Below are 17,262 nucleotides of genomic sequence, written 5' to 3'. Positions count from 1 at the left end.
GGGGCGTCGCTCTGCCGCGACCAAAGCCACTCTAGCGCCTGGGGCAGAGGCCAAGGAGCCATCCCCTGCACCTGGGCCATCTTTGCTCCAATGGAGCCTTGGCTGCGGGAGGGGAAGAGAGAGACAGAGAGGAAGGAGGGGGGGGGGTGGAGAAGCAAATGGGCGCTTCTCCTATGCGCCCTGGCCGGGAATCGAACCCGGGTCCCCCGCACGCCAGGCCGACGCTCTACCGCTTTGCCAACCGGCCAGGGCCTGAGCCTAGCTTTTAAGGTCTATAATGACCAAGAGGCAGACAAAAGCCCAAAAGAGATCAGGTGAAATACCAGCTCTTGGTATATGCCCTTAAAGGCTCCAGTGCCCCGAAGGTGCCTCCTAGGACTCCATCTGGGGCCTGCTTCAATAGTGGAAAGGAAGGTCATTGAGCTAAAGCCTGCTAGGCTTACATGCCTTTGCTGTGGGGAAAAAGGGACACTAGAAGTTAAACTGCCCCCTCAATCCTCTAAGGGAGGGTTCAGTCTCTTCCAGTCCTGCTCCAGCCACCTGTGACCTAACCTTGCTCAGCCTGCTGGGACTTGCTACTGAAGGCTGAAGGTGCCCAGTGCTGTTGGCCCCATCTCACATCACTGTGGACGAGCCTAGGGTATTTCTTCCAAGTAGCAGGTAACTGATCTCATTTCTTATGGACCCAAGGACCACTTACTATGTCTTGCCTGAATATTCAGGTTTTTATTCATCCCTTGAACACCTCTGTTGTGGGTGTTGTTAGTCCAATTTTCTGCTGCTTTGTTTATCTCCTTTACTCCTCTTGCCTCAATGCCACATTCATATTTTAGGCTGGGACCTACTCCTAATTTAGAGCTCTTTTTCTCCTTTTTTTGCCAACTTCTGTTACGAATTTACCTCTGCCACCCAGCTTAGTGTATCCCAAGGTTCTCCTCACCACCCCACGGCTGTAAAGCTCCAAGGAAAGGCCCCCTGGGTTCATCTCTCCAGTTTTGAAGAAAACGGAAGCTCCATCTCCATACATATCTGTAGATGGCTTTTCCAGTCGACCTGAATCATTACTAGCTAGAAGCAGCGGTTATTGGGACTTGGATGCAAGCTGCAAAGTACAGAAATGTGACAACAATTCCAGAGCCATGCGGACTTTTTCTGGACTCCTGCTCCTTGTGACAGCTCTTAATGGACTGAACTGGGGTTGGGTTGCATTTGCAGGGAATGCAGAATGATGATGTGTCAGCATGGACTTGGTAAACATGTTAAGGACATTCAAAACAGCAAAGACTCTTTTATAGATCCTGTTATATTGGCTAAGAATTTCCTTAAAAGCTTTAATCCCTGTAATGTATTAAAATACATGTTTGGGTATCTGTTAGCTTTGGCTATACTAATTTTGTGTTTATTCTGTATTTTTTTAGTCTGTCTTCAAATTAGAATCTGGGAAACTAGGAAATCAGATGAGTGCAAATCTCAGCACACAAATTAAAAATAAAAAAGAAAAGGGAGATATGTTGTAGACTGCAAGTGGCCAAAAGCCTTTGTAAATTTGAGGCTTAGCAAAAGGCCAAGTTCTCCCCCTCCCCCTCCATACTGGCTATGATGCTGAGTATTTGCACTCACTTCACTTGCTTGCTTAAGTTGCTGGAAGCAATTTACATGCTGCCCTTCCTCTCACTCTTTGTTTGTTCAGAGGTTGGTTGATTTGGCTTATGCATGGTGGGAGGATTCCTGTCTATGCCTTGGGAGAATTCCTGTTTTTTGCCTCAGATGTGTAACTTCCTATCAAGGACTTTCTTGATTTGCACATGGCTATATAATAAAGCAAACTGGGGCTAGGGGCACTTGGATATTGCCGGCAGCATTGAAGAGGCCTCCTGATCCCATCCTTTTTTCTTAATGAGTCTGTTTTCTTAATTCCGCACCGTTCTCACTCAAGACCTAGAATTACGAACCTCGCTGGTCTGCAGCAGCTACATGTTTCCCTCTATCTGTCTTTATGGATTACCAAACAATTTGAGTCCTACACTACTGCACGGTGTTGTCTCTGGGAAAATGCTGATTAGGTGGGCAGTCATCACTATTTGTGCAGAGATTGAATCTTACACTGAAGACCACTTTCTTAACAGTCTTCATTTGCTGAATTAAATGGCTGCATCGTGGAATGTACTTTATGTTGCTTCAGAGCACAATTATACCAGTGTAGAATATCCTCCAATTTGCAACTAAAGTCTTCCATGGAGATTCATTCTCATAACATAATGAAACACACTATACATATTATACTAAATGTATAATGAAACACATTATACATATTATACAATATGTTTGGTTGTGAACAGCGTTATTTGTACTTTATTTTTATTAATTTCAGAAGGAAAAGGCATTATCTCTAGGTACTGTTTCTATGTTAAAGAAATAAAATTAGTTCCTGACATTGGACTGAAACACAAATTATCCTCTTTGTGCTTACTTCATGACCATATGATTGTAATATTGACATGTGCACAGCCTGTGGCTCTGAGAGTGAAAGTGTCTGTGATTTCTTTAAGGAAATAGAGTTGTTGTGTTACAGAAAAACACGATGCGCTTTCCCATCCTCATTTAGGACTTCTTACATAGATTTAACAAATTGTAAAAGATTCAAAACTACTACTTCTTTACTCTCTTTGGGCTACAGATTGACCTATATGAAAGTTAACTACTAAAGGAACTCAGGTTTTCTGGGTTTTTTTTTTTTGTATTTTTCTGAAGTTGGAAACGGGGAGTCAGACAGACTCCCGCATGCGCCCGACCGGGATCCACCCGGCATGCCCACCAGGGGGCGATGCTCTGCCCATCTGCCCATCTGGGGCGTTGCTCGGTTGCGACCAGAGCCATTCTAGCGCCTGAGGCAGAGGCCATAGAGCCATCCTCAGCGCCCAGGCCAGCCTTGCTCCAGTGGAGCCCTGGCTGTGGGAGGGGAAGAGAGAGACAGAGAGGAAGGAAAGGGGGAGGGGTAGAGAAGCAGATGGGCGCCTCTCTTGTGTGCCCTGGCCGGGAATCGAACCCGGGACTCCTGCACGCCAGGCTGACGCTCTACCACTGAGCCTACTGGCCAGGGCCTGTTTTTTTTTTTTATACTAACATGCTCTTTTCTCAAATTGACCATTGTTCTAATAGTTGAGACTTCTTTTTTTTTTTGTTTTGGCTTTTATAAAAGAATAGCAGATATTTGAGAACTTCTTTTTATAAAGTGTTCCTCCTAAATTTGATTTTCAACTTTGGCCCTTAACATAGCCATGTACGCCTGACCAGGTGGTGGCACAGTGGATAGAGCGTTGGCCTGAGACACAGAGGACCCAGGTTTGAAACTCTGATGTCACCAGCCTGAGTGCAGGCTCATCTGGCGTGAGTGCGGGCTCACCAGCTTGAGTGCAGGGTCACTGGCTTGAGCATGGGATCATAGACATGACCCCATGGTTGCTGGCTTGAGCCCAAAGGTCGCTGGCTTGAACCCAAGGTCGCTGGCTTGAGCAAGGGATCACTGACTTGACTGTAGCCTGCTGGTCAAGGCACATATGAGAAAGCAATCAATGAACAACTAAGGTGCTGCATCGAAGAATTGGTGCTTCTCATGTCTCTCCCTTTTTTTATCTCTGTCCCTATCTGTCCCTCTCTCTGTCTCTCTTGCTTAAAAAAAACCCCAAAACAAAAAGAACACATAGCACTGTACTAATTCACTTACAAGGAAAAATGTTTTTATTATTGACCTATTTGGGAAGCAGTTGTAGTGTTGGATGTAGTATTTATAGTGAACATACTGGCTAAATCCCATAGAATAACCTGTAATTAAAGGAAATGTCTTAGAGTTATTCAAATAAGAACACAAATTAAAAAAGTTATTAGGCAATTATTTTTTATGATTTCCTTTTTAGCACGTGTATTACATTCTAGAGACACTTCTCTGCTTATAGCTAATGACTGTTGAATTTATAACTGTTCTATCCCCAAAGGAAAGCAGTTTGTTGTGTTGTTCAAACAGTGGAAGAATAAAACGAGACTTTGTTACAGTATGTATCACTCTGGACTCACCGCTGCTCCACAAGACACTGCAGCTTATGACTGCTCAGACTGAGGGAGCCAATCATTTTCACTCAACTATAGCACCCCCTAGCATCCTAACAACTTACAATTTTAAAATTCAAAGGAACATTTTCTTTATGCTTATCGAAAGAACCATTAAATCTAATATCTAATTTCTCTTATACTCTTATGACTAAGAAGTGACCTTTGAAAGGTTCCATAGAAATTATGGGGAATGTGAAAAGACATCACTCTCTTTTGCAAATAATTGTTGCATTACTTTTCTATGTGAGGGTCCAGAGGCCGATCGTGGGCTTGGCTGGACCTCTTGTGCCCTGCGTAGAAGCAACAGTGACAGTGTTTTTCCAGTGTTGCCTGACCATGCTTGCTTGTGTGTTGCAGGTGCTTCTCCCAGCCGCTGGTCTATTACAGTTGCAGGATGTGAAGAAGACTTGCTGTGAATTTTTGGAATCTCAGCTTCACCCTGTCAACTGCTTAGGAATCCGGGCTTTTGCTGATATGCATGCGTGTACTGACCTGCTGAACAAGGCCAACACCTATGCAGGCAAGTTAATAGACCTCTGCTGAATTAGAGACCAGGAGGGATCTGGAAATCTTGGGTTCTGAAATGAATCAATGGTGATTTCTGGGAAGTAATGTCCTGTTTCTGCATTTGGACTTTATAAATATACAGTACTTTTAAAAGGTTATAATGGTAGCACTGTATAATTGAAGCTTGCTTATAAAATAATGATCTTAAAAAACAGCAACTATAAATTGGTATTGGGCCTAATAGAATAGCTAGACTTATGCAAGTATTGAATCCATGTTATTTTTATTTCAGATTTTCAAATTAATAATCATGTAAGGGTCCTGGCTAGGCAACTCAGTTGATTAGCGCAACATCCCGATACTACAAGGCCACAGGTTCAATCCCCAGTCAGGGCACATATAGGAATGAACCAAGGAATGCATAAATAAATGGAATAACAAATTGATGTTTTTCTTTCTCTCTCAAATCAGTAAGTAAAAATTTTAAAAAATAGTCATATAAGAAAGTGTTTGCTTATGAAATGAAGTCATTTTATCTCTGTGATTTTTTTTTTTTTTTTTTTTTTTTTTTTTTTTTTTAGCAAGAGAGAGGGAGTGTACAGACAGGGACAGACAGACAGGAAGGGAGAGAGATGAGAAGTATCAATTCTTCGTTGTGGTACCTTCATTGTTCACTGATTGCTTTCTCAGATGTGCCTTGACTAGGGGGCTACAGTAGAGCGAGTGACTCCTTGCTCAAGCCAGTGACCTTGGGCTTCAAGCCAGCAACCTTTGGGCTCAGGCCAGCAACCATGGGGTCATGTCTATGATTCTACTCTCAAGCTGATAACCCCGTGCTCAAGCTGCTGAGCCTCTACTCAAGCCAGTAACCTCGGGGTTTCGACCCTGGGTCCTCTGTGTTCCAGTTGGATGCTCTCTATCTACTGCACCACGACGTGGTCAGACATCTCTGTTACTTTTTATACCCTTCTCTTGAATTCATGAAAACAATCTTGAAATCTAGATGCTTTGGGGTGGAGTAGAAAAGATGATCTAATATAGGCAGTCTTCTCCTTAGGCAGTGATTTCCAGGATCTTGTCCTGGCATCCTCTCCATGTATGTTGTTGTCAAGGAAACCATAACTTGGTTGCTCTGTAGGACCCCATCTCTCCAGCTGTGATGGAGAGACTCTTGTTATAACTTTGGATATAGCGGAAGTACACAAAAGTAACCAAAAATTTATTTTGCTTTGAGTTTATAAACATTAAAAATATATATTAACCCTTGAGTAGTGAGTTTTTTCTTGAACCTTCAAGGATGTACATGAATGTTCATACTACTCAATGTGTTAAAAGTGACTATTAGGAAGTTTCTATTTTTTAAAGACCATCTTTCTGGAAGGTAAACCATGTGGAAGTTACAGTCCACCGTAAGTCCTCTGTGTCTGTGAGACCCACTAGGGACAATGACTATAGGACCTTCCTTGTCCACTGTCCCTTAATAAACTCTGTAACCTTACTTCTTTCAGCCTCAAATAGAAGAGCCCTTTGTTTAAACTTTGTCCCATTGTGTTTGCTCTGATGAGCGAGGGACAGTTTGGCACATAAACCTGGGGAAAGGTGTATGCATGTGCATGCAGACCATTGGAAGAAGTCTTCTCAGAATTTGTCGTACTTATCAAAGAAACAGTGGTATCAGGTGGTTAGTTGAAAACAAAAACTAAAAAAACACAGTGCTGTAGTAAAATAATAGGCTCAGTGAATTTGAGCTTTATAGATTTCTATAGGGTGGCCCGATTGGCCTAACTCCCCTTTATAAAATTGTTTCAGTAGGAAAATGTGATGAGTTCCAGAAAGCTTATTTATGGATGAACTTTGAGAACACAAACCCTTTAGTAAGTTTAAGTATGCCTATAATGTGTAATGATCCTCATGTAATCTTTTTTGAGTAGAATGAAGCATTTTAAGAAAAAACAAAGCCAAATTTGAATCCATTGATGTGTTCCTACACAACCAATTCTGTTCTTCAGCTAAACAGAAAATATTTCTTCTAAATCCCTAAGATCCATTAACTGCTAGACATAATGTGCCGGTTTTAAATAATTTATATTAGGAAAACCAAGGAAGAGTATGTATGTTTTGATAGTTATTTTCTGCATAAAGCATTCATTATTTAACGTTATATTTTTGGGGGGCTGCTAGTTGTCTCCAAAGTGCTTGATAAATGTTACAGACTCTTAAGAGATAGGGAGAGAGACTGGAAAGAGGATAAATAAAGCAGGATTAATGCAAAAGATATCCATTCATAGTTTACATGATCTACTAGAACTCATAGTGTTACACTATCAGAAATAGCTCATTTACTGTGCTTTTAGGAAATGATTAGATTTTGTTATTTCTTTTATTTAAAATCTGAGATTATTATAGTATACTACAAAATATGAACAATTTTCCACCAAAGTTAGAATGCCTCCATATCTTAGTTTGTAGAGTTCTTCTTTGTAATTATGGAAAGAATTTATCGTGGAAAAATTATTGTCACTTTCAGTAAAATTATAAGGAATATTGGTTTTTCATTTTTAATTGTACTCTTTTAAATCAAAGTCTAGTCTTAAAGGATGTACTGCTATTATACCATGCTTCTGAATCTTAAATTTGCTTGAGTTTCTTAAATTTACAAGCAATATTTTATCATTTCTTTTGTTATGAGAAATTAGAACACAAAAAATACTCATCATCCAATTTTGAGTTGTCAACTCATGGATAATCTCTCCTCTACACCCCTCTTTACATTTTCCTCCTCTGTTACTGCTTTTTCATATGTAAACTTTTAAATGAAATCTAATATACATATGGGAAAAGGGCACAAATCATAAGTCTACAGCAGGATGAGTTTTTGCATCCTCGTATCATTTTCAAGGAATTCTGTTGTACTGTTTCATCTGTATATTTCATCCTTATAATTTTAAACACGTAAAATTTCAGTGACCAACTGTATATAACGAATCTATTAATATTTCTGTATCTTTGGTTTATTGATAACTAGTTCAGCAGACTTTCTAAAATAAATAACCCCTATAATATTAAAAGCCAGTTCTTCATAGTGAAAGTGTCTGATTATTGTTTATATCTTAAGCAAATAAGAGATGGAGAGGTGAAGAGAGCATGCAGGAAAATGTCTGTGATTCTCTTTTTCTGCCATAAACAAATAATTGTGTTTTAGTCCCTTCGCCCCTTCCCCCCTCTCTCCCTCTCTTCCTCCTTTCTCTTTTCGTTCCCTGCTTCCCTCCTTCCTTTCTTTTTACAATCCAGGCACATGATGTGTTTAGAAAATCTACCCAGACTCCTAAATTACTCTCAACTTCAAATCATAGAGCATGTAACAAGATCTGGGAGAGTGAAGGGGGACGGTGGCAATACAGAAAGTTAATTTTTTTTTCTTTTCCCTGTCACAGGCGGTCAGCTAAGTAGAGCCTGTGACAGGTGTGTCTAGGCAAGAAAGAAGGGAAGGAAGAACTAAAGAGCAAGATAAGAGTTCATACATACCTACAGACAGGGAGAGAGGGGAAGAGAAGGGAGCTGAGGGACCAACACGACGGAAAGAAAAGAGCCTGTGTCGCCTCAGGCTGCTTCCTCTCTGAGCCCACATGCAACTGTACGCGGGGCCTGGAGCTCTCCTCAACCTCCGAAAACTCACGGCAGATTCTGGCTGTGCTTCCTTTCTCTCGCAGATTGGAAATGAGCTTTCTGCTATTCGTTATAATTAAATTGGAGAAGTGTGAGGAAAGAATAAAGGTATTCTGTGGAAATCTCTGAATCCATGCTTCGTTTTCATAATACACCATCTTTAGATAAAGTAAAAATTGGAGAGACTGAGGGAGGAGGGTAGAAAGTCTGAGCAGGGAGAATGTGGAACCTGTGCTGCCCATTCTGATGAGCTCTTGTGGCTTCAGACTCCTGCTGACAGTCCCAGCCTTTCCCACCACGTGCGGCCCAGCCAGGGCATGTGCCCTGAGCAGCTGATTCCCGTGCCCCCCTGGGCTGCCAGGCCAGCCGGGGAAATGACCTGCATGGAGGCATGCTGTCCTGAACTATAGTTAACCTTTGCTATGCTCTTGAGTGATTATTTTCTTAGCTAAAAAGCTGTATGGAATGATTTTTTGCTTCATACCTGAAACTGAAATTATCATACCTTAACACCATGGACTTGTTTGGAGAAAGCTGGTGTGTGGACTCTTACTTCTGTGTTTTGGGTGACATACATCTTTTAACCATTTCCCAAATCATTAAGGTATTTGTTTTTATTTTTAGCATTTCACCAGGCTAAAAATAGCTAAAAACTGAACTTAACAGGTTAGATGCATTTACTTGTCTCAGCAAAAACTCTTTGCAAAGTTAGATTTTAATTTTGACTTGAAATATGAGTTTTCTTTAACTTGCCTCATTGACAAACAAAAGTTGCCAAGGGTTGAATTGTAAGAATTTCAGATAAATTTAAAGGAAATAATAGTTTCAGATTCTTAGTCATTCCTGTATCTCACCACTCTCCACACTAAAATTTGATAAGCTACTCAGTGTCAGATCTAGTTGACCTTTGGAGAAATTTGTAGCATCATTTTCCAGCTGGAGTTCTCAGAGTTCTGAGCTCTCCAAGTGAAGAGAACGTGGGGCTGGCAGACGCTCAGCGTTCCTCGGACAGCTCCCTGCGAGGAAGTCCTCTTCTCCGTCCCTCCCGCGTGCTTCCAGCTTACTTCCCGTGCTCTTCTTGCTCTAGCCCCGCTGTCTGTCTGTACACCCCAGGCCTGTCCTGGCGCTCCACACTGCTCTGTTCTGGACTCTCCTCTGCTTGCACACTGATCGCATTTTATGTGCGGTCTTTCCCTTTGCGTTAAAATGAAACTTTGTTTTCCCCCCAAACCTGCCTGTTGGGGGCAAACTTCTTTAAGGGACCATTCCCCTTGACTCACTGGACAGGTGGGTACAAGGGTGTCTCTTCCAGATTTTTGTTCTGTCATTGTCCCCGTCCTCGCTTCTGTGCTGGCTGGCTGGTTCTCAGTCTGCCCCGTTCCCTCTGCAGCCCATTTTCTGTCAAGGCCTCCGACGTACTTCTGTCTTTGACACTTGGATTGCCTTTCGCTGCTACATTGATTTCCCCTGCCACCAGCAGCTTCCAAATCTGAACTGTTGGCTCCCTTGAGACCCCCTTCCACCCCCTTTCAGAGTTCCTTGTAACCACCGTTTCCTCCGTAAACCCGCTTGCCACCTTAGGCCACAATTCCAGGGCACGAAGAACCTTGTTGGTATTTGGTCTGATCTTTTACACTGACTGTATTCCTGCCTTCACCTGTGCTTGTGTTTCTTCCTAAATCTGTGCTCTCTGATGCCAGTTTTTCTAGCTTATCTCTCGGCCGCTCAGCCGAGGCCCAGTGCTCGGTCATTTCAGAGCTACCTTCTTACGTGCCTGGCATTGCCCGAACTGCTGCGGGTGATAACAGGCTCCATACAAGTTAACCTCTGCTTACAGGGTCTTGACAGACTAGCAGTAGTCAACTCACATCCAAATTTGGTGTGTTCAGATTATGCCTTATTCTCTCTAAAAGCAGTTCTCATAACACTTTCTTCTGCAATCAGTTTACTTCAATCATTCGCCCACTTTCTATAACAGGCTAGGAATCATTGCTGGAGGTAAACATCTGTCAAAACAAGCTCATGATTTTGAAAGCTGCCCTCTCAAAAGAAGCTTGTGTTGAAAGAGTGGTTTTAATAATATTACTAGTCTTGACTATGTGATGTGCATACCAAAGAATAAATAGATGCTGATTATTCAAGGCTCTCTTGCAATGTTAATTGACTGATACAGAAAGTTCTTTCTGTGGAGAATTGTGAAAGCATTTGATGTATAGCACTTCTTGGTTGAATTCATGCCAACTTAAATGACACTTTTTAAAAGAATTAATCATTTTTATATTCTGCATTCATTATAGTCCTCCTTTATGCCCTAGCAGACTGTATGCAATCTCTCTGATCTTCTTTGTTGACAGCTTTCCCAGCTGAGATGAGTGAGCTGTTTTCAGGTTTCACCAAAATTGTCTGTGCTGATGGAACTGCTGGAGATATATATGGAAATCTTTCCCCCTAGAAACTAACAACATTCAGAATCAAAGAATTATAGTGGTAGCACTTGTAGGGAACCTTAGCATTTATTTAGTCTGACATTCCATTTTATTAATTAGGAAAATGAAGACCCAGAGATATTTTTATTTTTCCAAAAATATTTGGTCTCTCAAAGGTGAACTGTTTGTAGGTCTAAAATACAAAATACTGTTATTTATTCACTTACCCTCACCTTTCAGATAGGAATCTAGGTGGAGTACAGAGGAATTATAGGGATCCTATCTGACATTTAATTTGATCAAAAGGTGCTTGTTGCTTAGAAATCAAATAGAGTATTTGTACCTTTTCACGTGGTATAAAGAAAACAGAACAAGCAAAATTTTGGACTTCTGTTGTTGAATTCATTGGGCTTAATTTGGAATGAGAGACATGATCTCTAGACTTGATGTGAGAAATCTTAGTGATTGTCTTTCATTACTTGATAAGCTTATTTTATTTATAGGAGGGAAGCAAACAGGAAAGTTCAACAGCTCTAGAGAGTAAAGAGAAACATAAGGAAGAATGGATATGTATATTATATATATGTACAATCTCTGTGTTTAATGCATTTATGGCACAGTCTGTGCCACTGGGAATTATGTCCTATTGCAGTTATGGGACTTATTCAGAGAGATGGAACTGATAGTTGAATGCCAGTAGACTAGGTTGGCTTTACTCAGTGGCAGCTGTAAACCATTAAAGGCCAATTGCTAATGTCACAGTGAGAGTTCTGTGCTAGAAACTCATGCTGTTAACATGATTGAAAGGAGTGGAAACAATAGATTGTTTTACAATGAGGTTGTAACAGAGTGAGAACTGGGGTAAGGAAGATAGGGGTTGACTGAAGCAAGATTGTGGATGTGGGGATTGACCCTGGTGTTAAGTAGAACAGACTAATGCCAAGATGACCTGACTGTTAGCATTACATTTTAGGTCATTGCTTTGTAGGTACATTTTAGTGTGTGTATTTATTTCCTCTAGGCAGTAGCTGCTAATTTTGACTGTATGGTAAGCTGAATAAGAGTTCATTCACTGAAAGGGAAGAATTTCTTATCTCAGCTTTGTGACAAGTATTAGGCTTCTATTGCCCAAACCAATCCAAAGATGTTCAGGTTTTAGTTGATAGTATATTTAACAGAAATCAATAATGTAATTGTGTCCCAAAAGAGGTATAGTGATTATCACATTTTGTTCTGCCCAGATCAGGCCATATCTATGGAAATTGAGCTCATTTTCAGGTTCCACGTTTTGAGAGAGATGAATGAACTGAATCCCAGAGGAACGTTTTAGCACCTCTTGCAAGGCTGTTGGAAGGCACCTCTCTGCCGAAGGCAGTTAGTGAAGACTGGAGGAGGTGACCTCTACTTTAAATGCAAATACAGCATTGCAAAACTTCAAGGAGCATAAATGAAGGATGTATAACACAACATGATCACCATAATATTCCAGTAACTGCACCCAAAGATGAGGAGATCTATGATTTCCCCAATAAAGAATTCAAAGTAGCTATTTTATGGAAATTCAGTGAACTACAAGAAAACATAGAAAGACAGTTTAACAAAATTAGAAAAACAATACATGAACAAAAAGAGAAGTTTAACAAAGACAAGAAATCATAAAAAAGGAACCCAACAGTTTCTTCAGCTGGAGCTGAAGAATTCAGTGAGTGAAATAAAGATGCCCTAGAGAGCATCAGTTGCAGACTGGATGATGCAAAAAATTGCTTTGGTTGAAGACAGGAACTATGAAACTATGCAGTCAGAGCAAACAAAGAAAAATGATGGAAAAACAGTAAGAAAGCCTACAAGACCTATGGGATCCCATCAAAAGGACCAATTTGTGAATCACTGAGTTCTACAAATAGAAGGGGGGCACAAAGCTTATTTAAAGAAGTAATGGTTGACAACTTCCTGAATCTGGGAAGAGGTTAGGATATTCAAGTTCATGAAGTTCATAGGTCATCAGTTAAAATCAAGTTAAGAGCCCTCCTCCATTCTTTTGCATGTAGATATCCAGTTTTCCCAACATTACTTGTTGAAGAGACTATCCGCTTCTCATTGAAGGGGCTTGGCACCCATCATGAGATCATTTGCCTTGAGGAAGTACAGTTCTTTTTCATATTATTGGGTTAGATTAAGAAAAGTCTCTTTTTTTTTTAAGCAAAGCAGTTTGAATCTGTGATAATGGGATGTTGGTATTAATCGATTTTCTTTTTAACCCCACACAGAGCAACATTTTGCAGACGTCGTACTTAGTGAAGAATTTCTCAATCTCGGCATTGAGCAAGTGTGCAGCTTAATCTCAAGTGACAAACTTACCATATCCTCAGAAGAGAAGGTAAGTGTGTGTGTGTGTGTGTGTGTGTGTGTGTGTGTGTATTCCCCAGTGTACAGTGATGTAGTATTTCTCTTCACTTTATTTCACTTTGTTTTGTAACTTTGTGATTCTGTATTTGTAGTGCCAGCCAGTGATCTTTGGTCTGGAAGTTGTTGACTTGTTGATTGGCTGTAAATGACTGTTTCTTCACTCCCGTAGGAGGTTTCATAAACTGTTAGACATCAGAGTTTTGCACTTGACCTCCACAGCAAGAAATTGCACACCCTGGGCAGCAAAGTTCGGCTGCTTCCAGACTGAACGTGTTTGGTCACCTCTTCCTTTAGACTGGTCTCCTGTTCCTCACACCCAGCTGCACCAGGGCTCTGCCCTCCCTTCACAGTGCTGTGTGGCTGCTTCAGCTGCTTCTCTCCTTCGGTCTCTCCATGCTTTGGGCAGCCTTTGTCAGCCGCCTGCACCTTTCACAGAGGTGAAGGGAGCAGCTTCTCTTAGTGGGTTTTTCCCCTTCGGGTAGGTTTTGTAGCCCATGAGAATAAGGGGGAAAAACTTTGGGAGGAAATAAAGCTGGAGTTTCTCCTTTGTGTACTTGGCACGTAAAGTTGTGTAAACTTTAGTTCTGTTCCTTAAGGATTTTCATTCCACCTGAGGACAGAAAGGCATATTTACTCTAATACTTACCATATGAAAAGTCTGAAAATTGGTTATGAGATGTATAATCTTGACACTCTAGAAGATCTTGGCACTCTAGAAATGCAGAGGAAAGGAAGGCATTTCTGTTCATGTTTAATAGACATGTATTGAGTGCCTACTGTATACCAGACACTGCCATAGAGGCTTAGGCACAAGGACATTAATAGAAGAGAATCCTTTACTCATAGATTAGAGGGGCAACCAGTAGGATAAATGAGTATAGAATGCTGTAGAGCAGTGGCTTCAACCTTTTTACACTTGGGGACTAGAGAAAATAAAGAGAATTATTTTGTGGACCTCTAAGGCAGAAATCACCCTGAGCATAAGTGAATTCAACTCTGATCATTGGGTCTATAATCTTCATACAACAGGGTGGTTAACTCTTTTGCGGACCAGTGGTTGAAAAACACTGCTGTAGAGGATACTGTAGGAGCATTTAATCATTCCTGTGATGGGGATGGGAATGGGAGTTTAGGTTGGCCCAGATACATGACCCAGGTTTTAAAAAAAAATGAGTATAAGTTTGCCATGGAAATAGGGATGAGTGGGAATGGGAAGTGCATTTCAGGTGGAGAGAATGGAACATGTAGGTCTGAAGAGGGGCGAAAGAATACTTGCATGGAGTTAGTTCAGTGTGATTAGAGTTTAGACTATGTTTGACAGAGTGCTAGGAGATAAGAGGAAGATAACAATAAAATGTAAATGTCTCCTTGGCCATATTAAAGAAAATTGACTTCATCCTAGTGTTGAAGAACCTCTAAAAGCTTTTAAGCAATAGGAGAATACCATCATCATACCTGCATTATAGAAATGTCATGAAGGCTCTTCTCATTTTCTGTTGCTGCATAATAAGCCACCCTATAATGTAGTGACATTAAACAGTAACCATTATGCTCACAACTCAGTGGCACAATTCATGCAGGGCGTATAGGGACAGATTGTCCCTCCTCTACATTGTCGGGGGCTTTAACTGGGCTGGTTTGAATGGCATGATTCTACTGGAGCCATATATCTGAGGCTTTAGCCCTTCTGTACTTTGTGACTTGTGTCTGGAATATCCAGGGAGGCTCTTTCACTCACTTGTGTGGTTCCTGGGCTGGGGGTTAGTTGGTATCTCTCTCTGTCTTTCCCTCTTCCCCTCTTCTCTCCCTCCACGCTTCTTTTGCTCTGTGAAGAGGTTGGATTTCTTGTAGTACAGTGATCTCAAATAATCAAACTTCTTATGTAATATCTGGCTTCCCTCAAGTGAGCATTTCAAGAGAGCAGAGTGAAAACCAAAAGGTCAGAAGTTACACAATACCACTTTCACCACATTCTATTGGTTGTACAAGGCCAGCTTAGATTCCCTGTGAGAGGTTACCTCATAAGGTGTGGGTACCAGGAGATGTCGTTTATTAGGGGGCCATCTGTGGAGACTAGCTGTCACAGTGGCGGTGTGCAGAATGGACTGAAAGTGGGGTGGTGGTAAAGTAGGAGGATGTTGAAGTCATATCCTGAGCAATAGGATCTGACAGAGGATGGTAGAAATGGGTGGAGAAGAAAAGATGGAGCCAAGAAACAGTAGATAGAATTGACAGGCTCCTCTTCATTCCTGCATCTGGCACATAGAGCTACTTGGTAATATTTGTTGACTGAATGAAGTAAAGTAAAGGCAGCCCATGTTAATTATAATGTAGATTGCTTTTAGTTTTTTGCTCTATCCCTGCATCAAAATAACCTATTTTTTGCTTCCAGTAACCATTTATATATCAGACATTTTCTACAACTCTTTGAAGATTATTTGGTTATATATTCATCAGTCTGGAAGGAAATTATGTAGTCAAATCCTGTCTTAATATTAGTTTATTAGCTTTTTCATTGGTATATGTTGTAAGTTGGATGCCTTTTTTAAAAAATTCAAAATAATACATTTTAATATATTCTGCTATTGTGAGAAAGGGAGTTTTAATCTATTCTGCAGACTGTCAATTTAGAAGCGTATGGTCCAACATTTGTTTGTAAACTTAGAGAAAAAGTCAAAGTTGAGTTGTTTATAAGGATACATATTTTTCATCCCAGAATATCACTTTGATTTATTATTTTGGGTGCTTTATTCTAAAGGGAATTGAGTTTTAAATCTAGGCAAATAGAACCAAGTTCAATTTAGAAAGGTTATCAACAGTGAATTAGATCATACATCATCAGATTATCACAGCTACCACTCAAATTCTGGAAGATAAGATAATGTACTTGGTGAAATGTTTAGTAGATACCAAATAAAAAGTACTCACTAAATCTATAAAAGTACTAAAAGTGCTGTTAAAGTACCTATGAAATTAGAAGTAGAACTACCATATGGTTCGGCAATCCCACTTCTGGGTACATAGCAAAAGGAAACGAAGCAGGATCTTGAAGGGTTATTTGCACTCCGATATTCACTGAAGCATTATCCATAATAGCCAAGATAATGGGAACAACTTGTCCATCAGCAAATGAATGGATAAAGAAGATGTGGTGTATATATTACAATGGAATATTGTTTAACAATGAGAAAAAAGGAAATACTGCCTTTTGTAACAACATGGATGGACCTTGAGAATGTTATGCTAAGTGAAATAAATCACACAGAGAAAGATGAACACTGTATGATATTACTTGTATATGTAATCTAAATATTTTTTTTCTCTTTTCAAAGTGAGAGGAGGGGAGATAGAGAGACAGACTCCCACATGCACCCTGACCAGGACCTACCTTGGCAACCCCTGTCTGGGGCCAATGCTCTGCCCATCTGGGGCCATGTTCGCAACTGAGCTGTTTTTAGTGCCTGAGGTGGTGGCTCTGTGGAGCCATCCTTGGTGCTTTGGGCTGATGCACTCAAACCAGTCGAGCTATGGCTGTGGGGGCGTGGGGGAAGGGGTGGAGAAGCAGGTGGTCTCTTCTCTTGTGTGCCCTGACTGGGAACTGAACCTGGGACTTCCACTGCCAGGCTGACACTCTACCACTGAGCCAACCAGCCAGGGCTAAATCTAAATACTACGCAACTTAACTCATAGAAATAGTAGAGGAAGGTTACAAGGGGTTGGGGTGGGAGGTGAAATGAGGAGATGTTGCTTAAAGTGTACAAACTTCATTCATAAAACAAAAAGTTCTGGGGATCTAATTTACAACATGGTAATTATAGTTAACAATACTGTATTATATACTTGAAAGTTTCTAAGAGAGTATATCTTGAATGTTCTCACCACAAAAAAGATAGGCTAATTATGTGACATGATAGAGAACTAAGAGCTATGGTGGTAATCATTTTGCAATATATAAAGATATCAAATCAATACCTTAAGATTGTATACTTTAAATTTATACAGTTGTCACCTGTCAATTATATCTCAGAAAATAAAATATTTACAAAATGCCAAATGAAAAAAGGAAAGAGATTGAGTGAATGGCTTTTTCAGAACAGACCCAGGTTGCAAATCCAATCGGTTCTGTAGGTTTGCTCTTAAGTTGCTTTCG

General features: G+C 40.6%; 1 protein-coding gene across 3 annotated transcripts in view; it reads left to right on the top strand.

Moving 5' to 3' along the window:
• Positions 1-17,262, top strand: part of KLHL2 (kelch like family member 2) — a 110,269-nt gene that overhangs the window by 64,833 nt on the left and 28,174 nt on the right. For all 3 annotated transcript variants that reach the window (XM_066386999.1, XM_066387009.1, XM_066387019.1), the window contains 2 exons: positions 4,465-4,627; positions 12,974-13,083. In XM_066386999.1, coding sequence (XP_066243096.1) covers positions 4,465-4,627; positions 12,974-13,083 — 273 coding nt within the window. The remainder of the gene's footprint in view (positions 1-4,464; positions 4,628-12,973; positions 13,084-17,262) is intronic.

Source organism: Saccopteryx leptura, chromosome 1, assembly GCF_036850995.1.
Source record: "Saccopteryx leptura isolate mSacLep1 chromosome 1, mSacLep1_pri_phased_curated, whole genome shotgun sequence".
Lineage (NCBI taxonomy): Eukaryota > Metazoa > Chordata > Mammalia > Chiroptera > Emballonuridae > Saccopteryx > Saccopteryx leptura.
The sequence above is the reverse complement of the archived record's forward strand: the minus strand, read 5'-3'. Positions and strand labels throughout refer to the sequence as shown.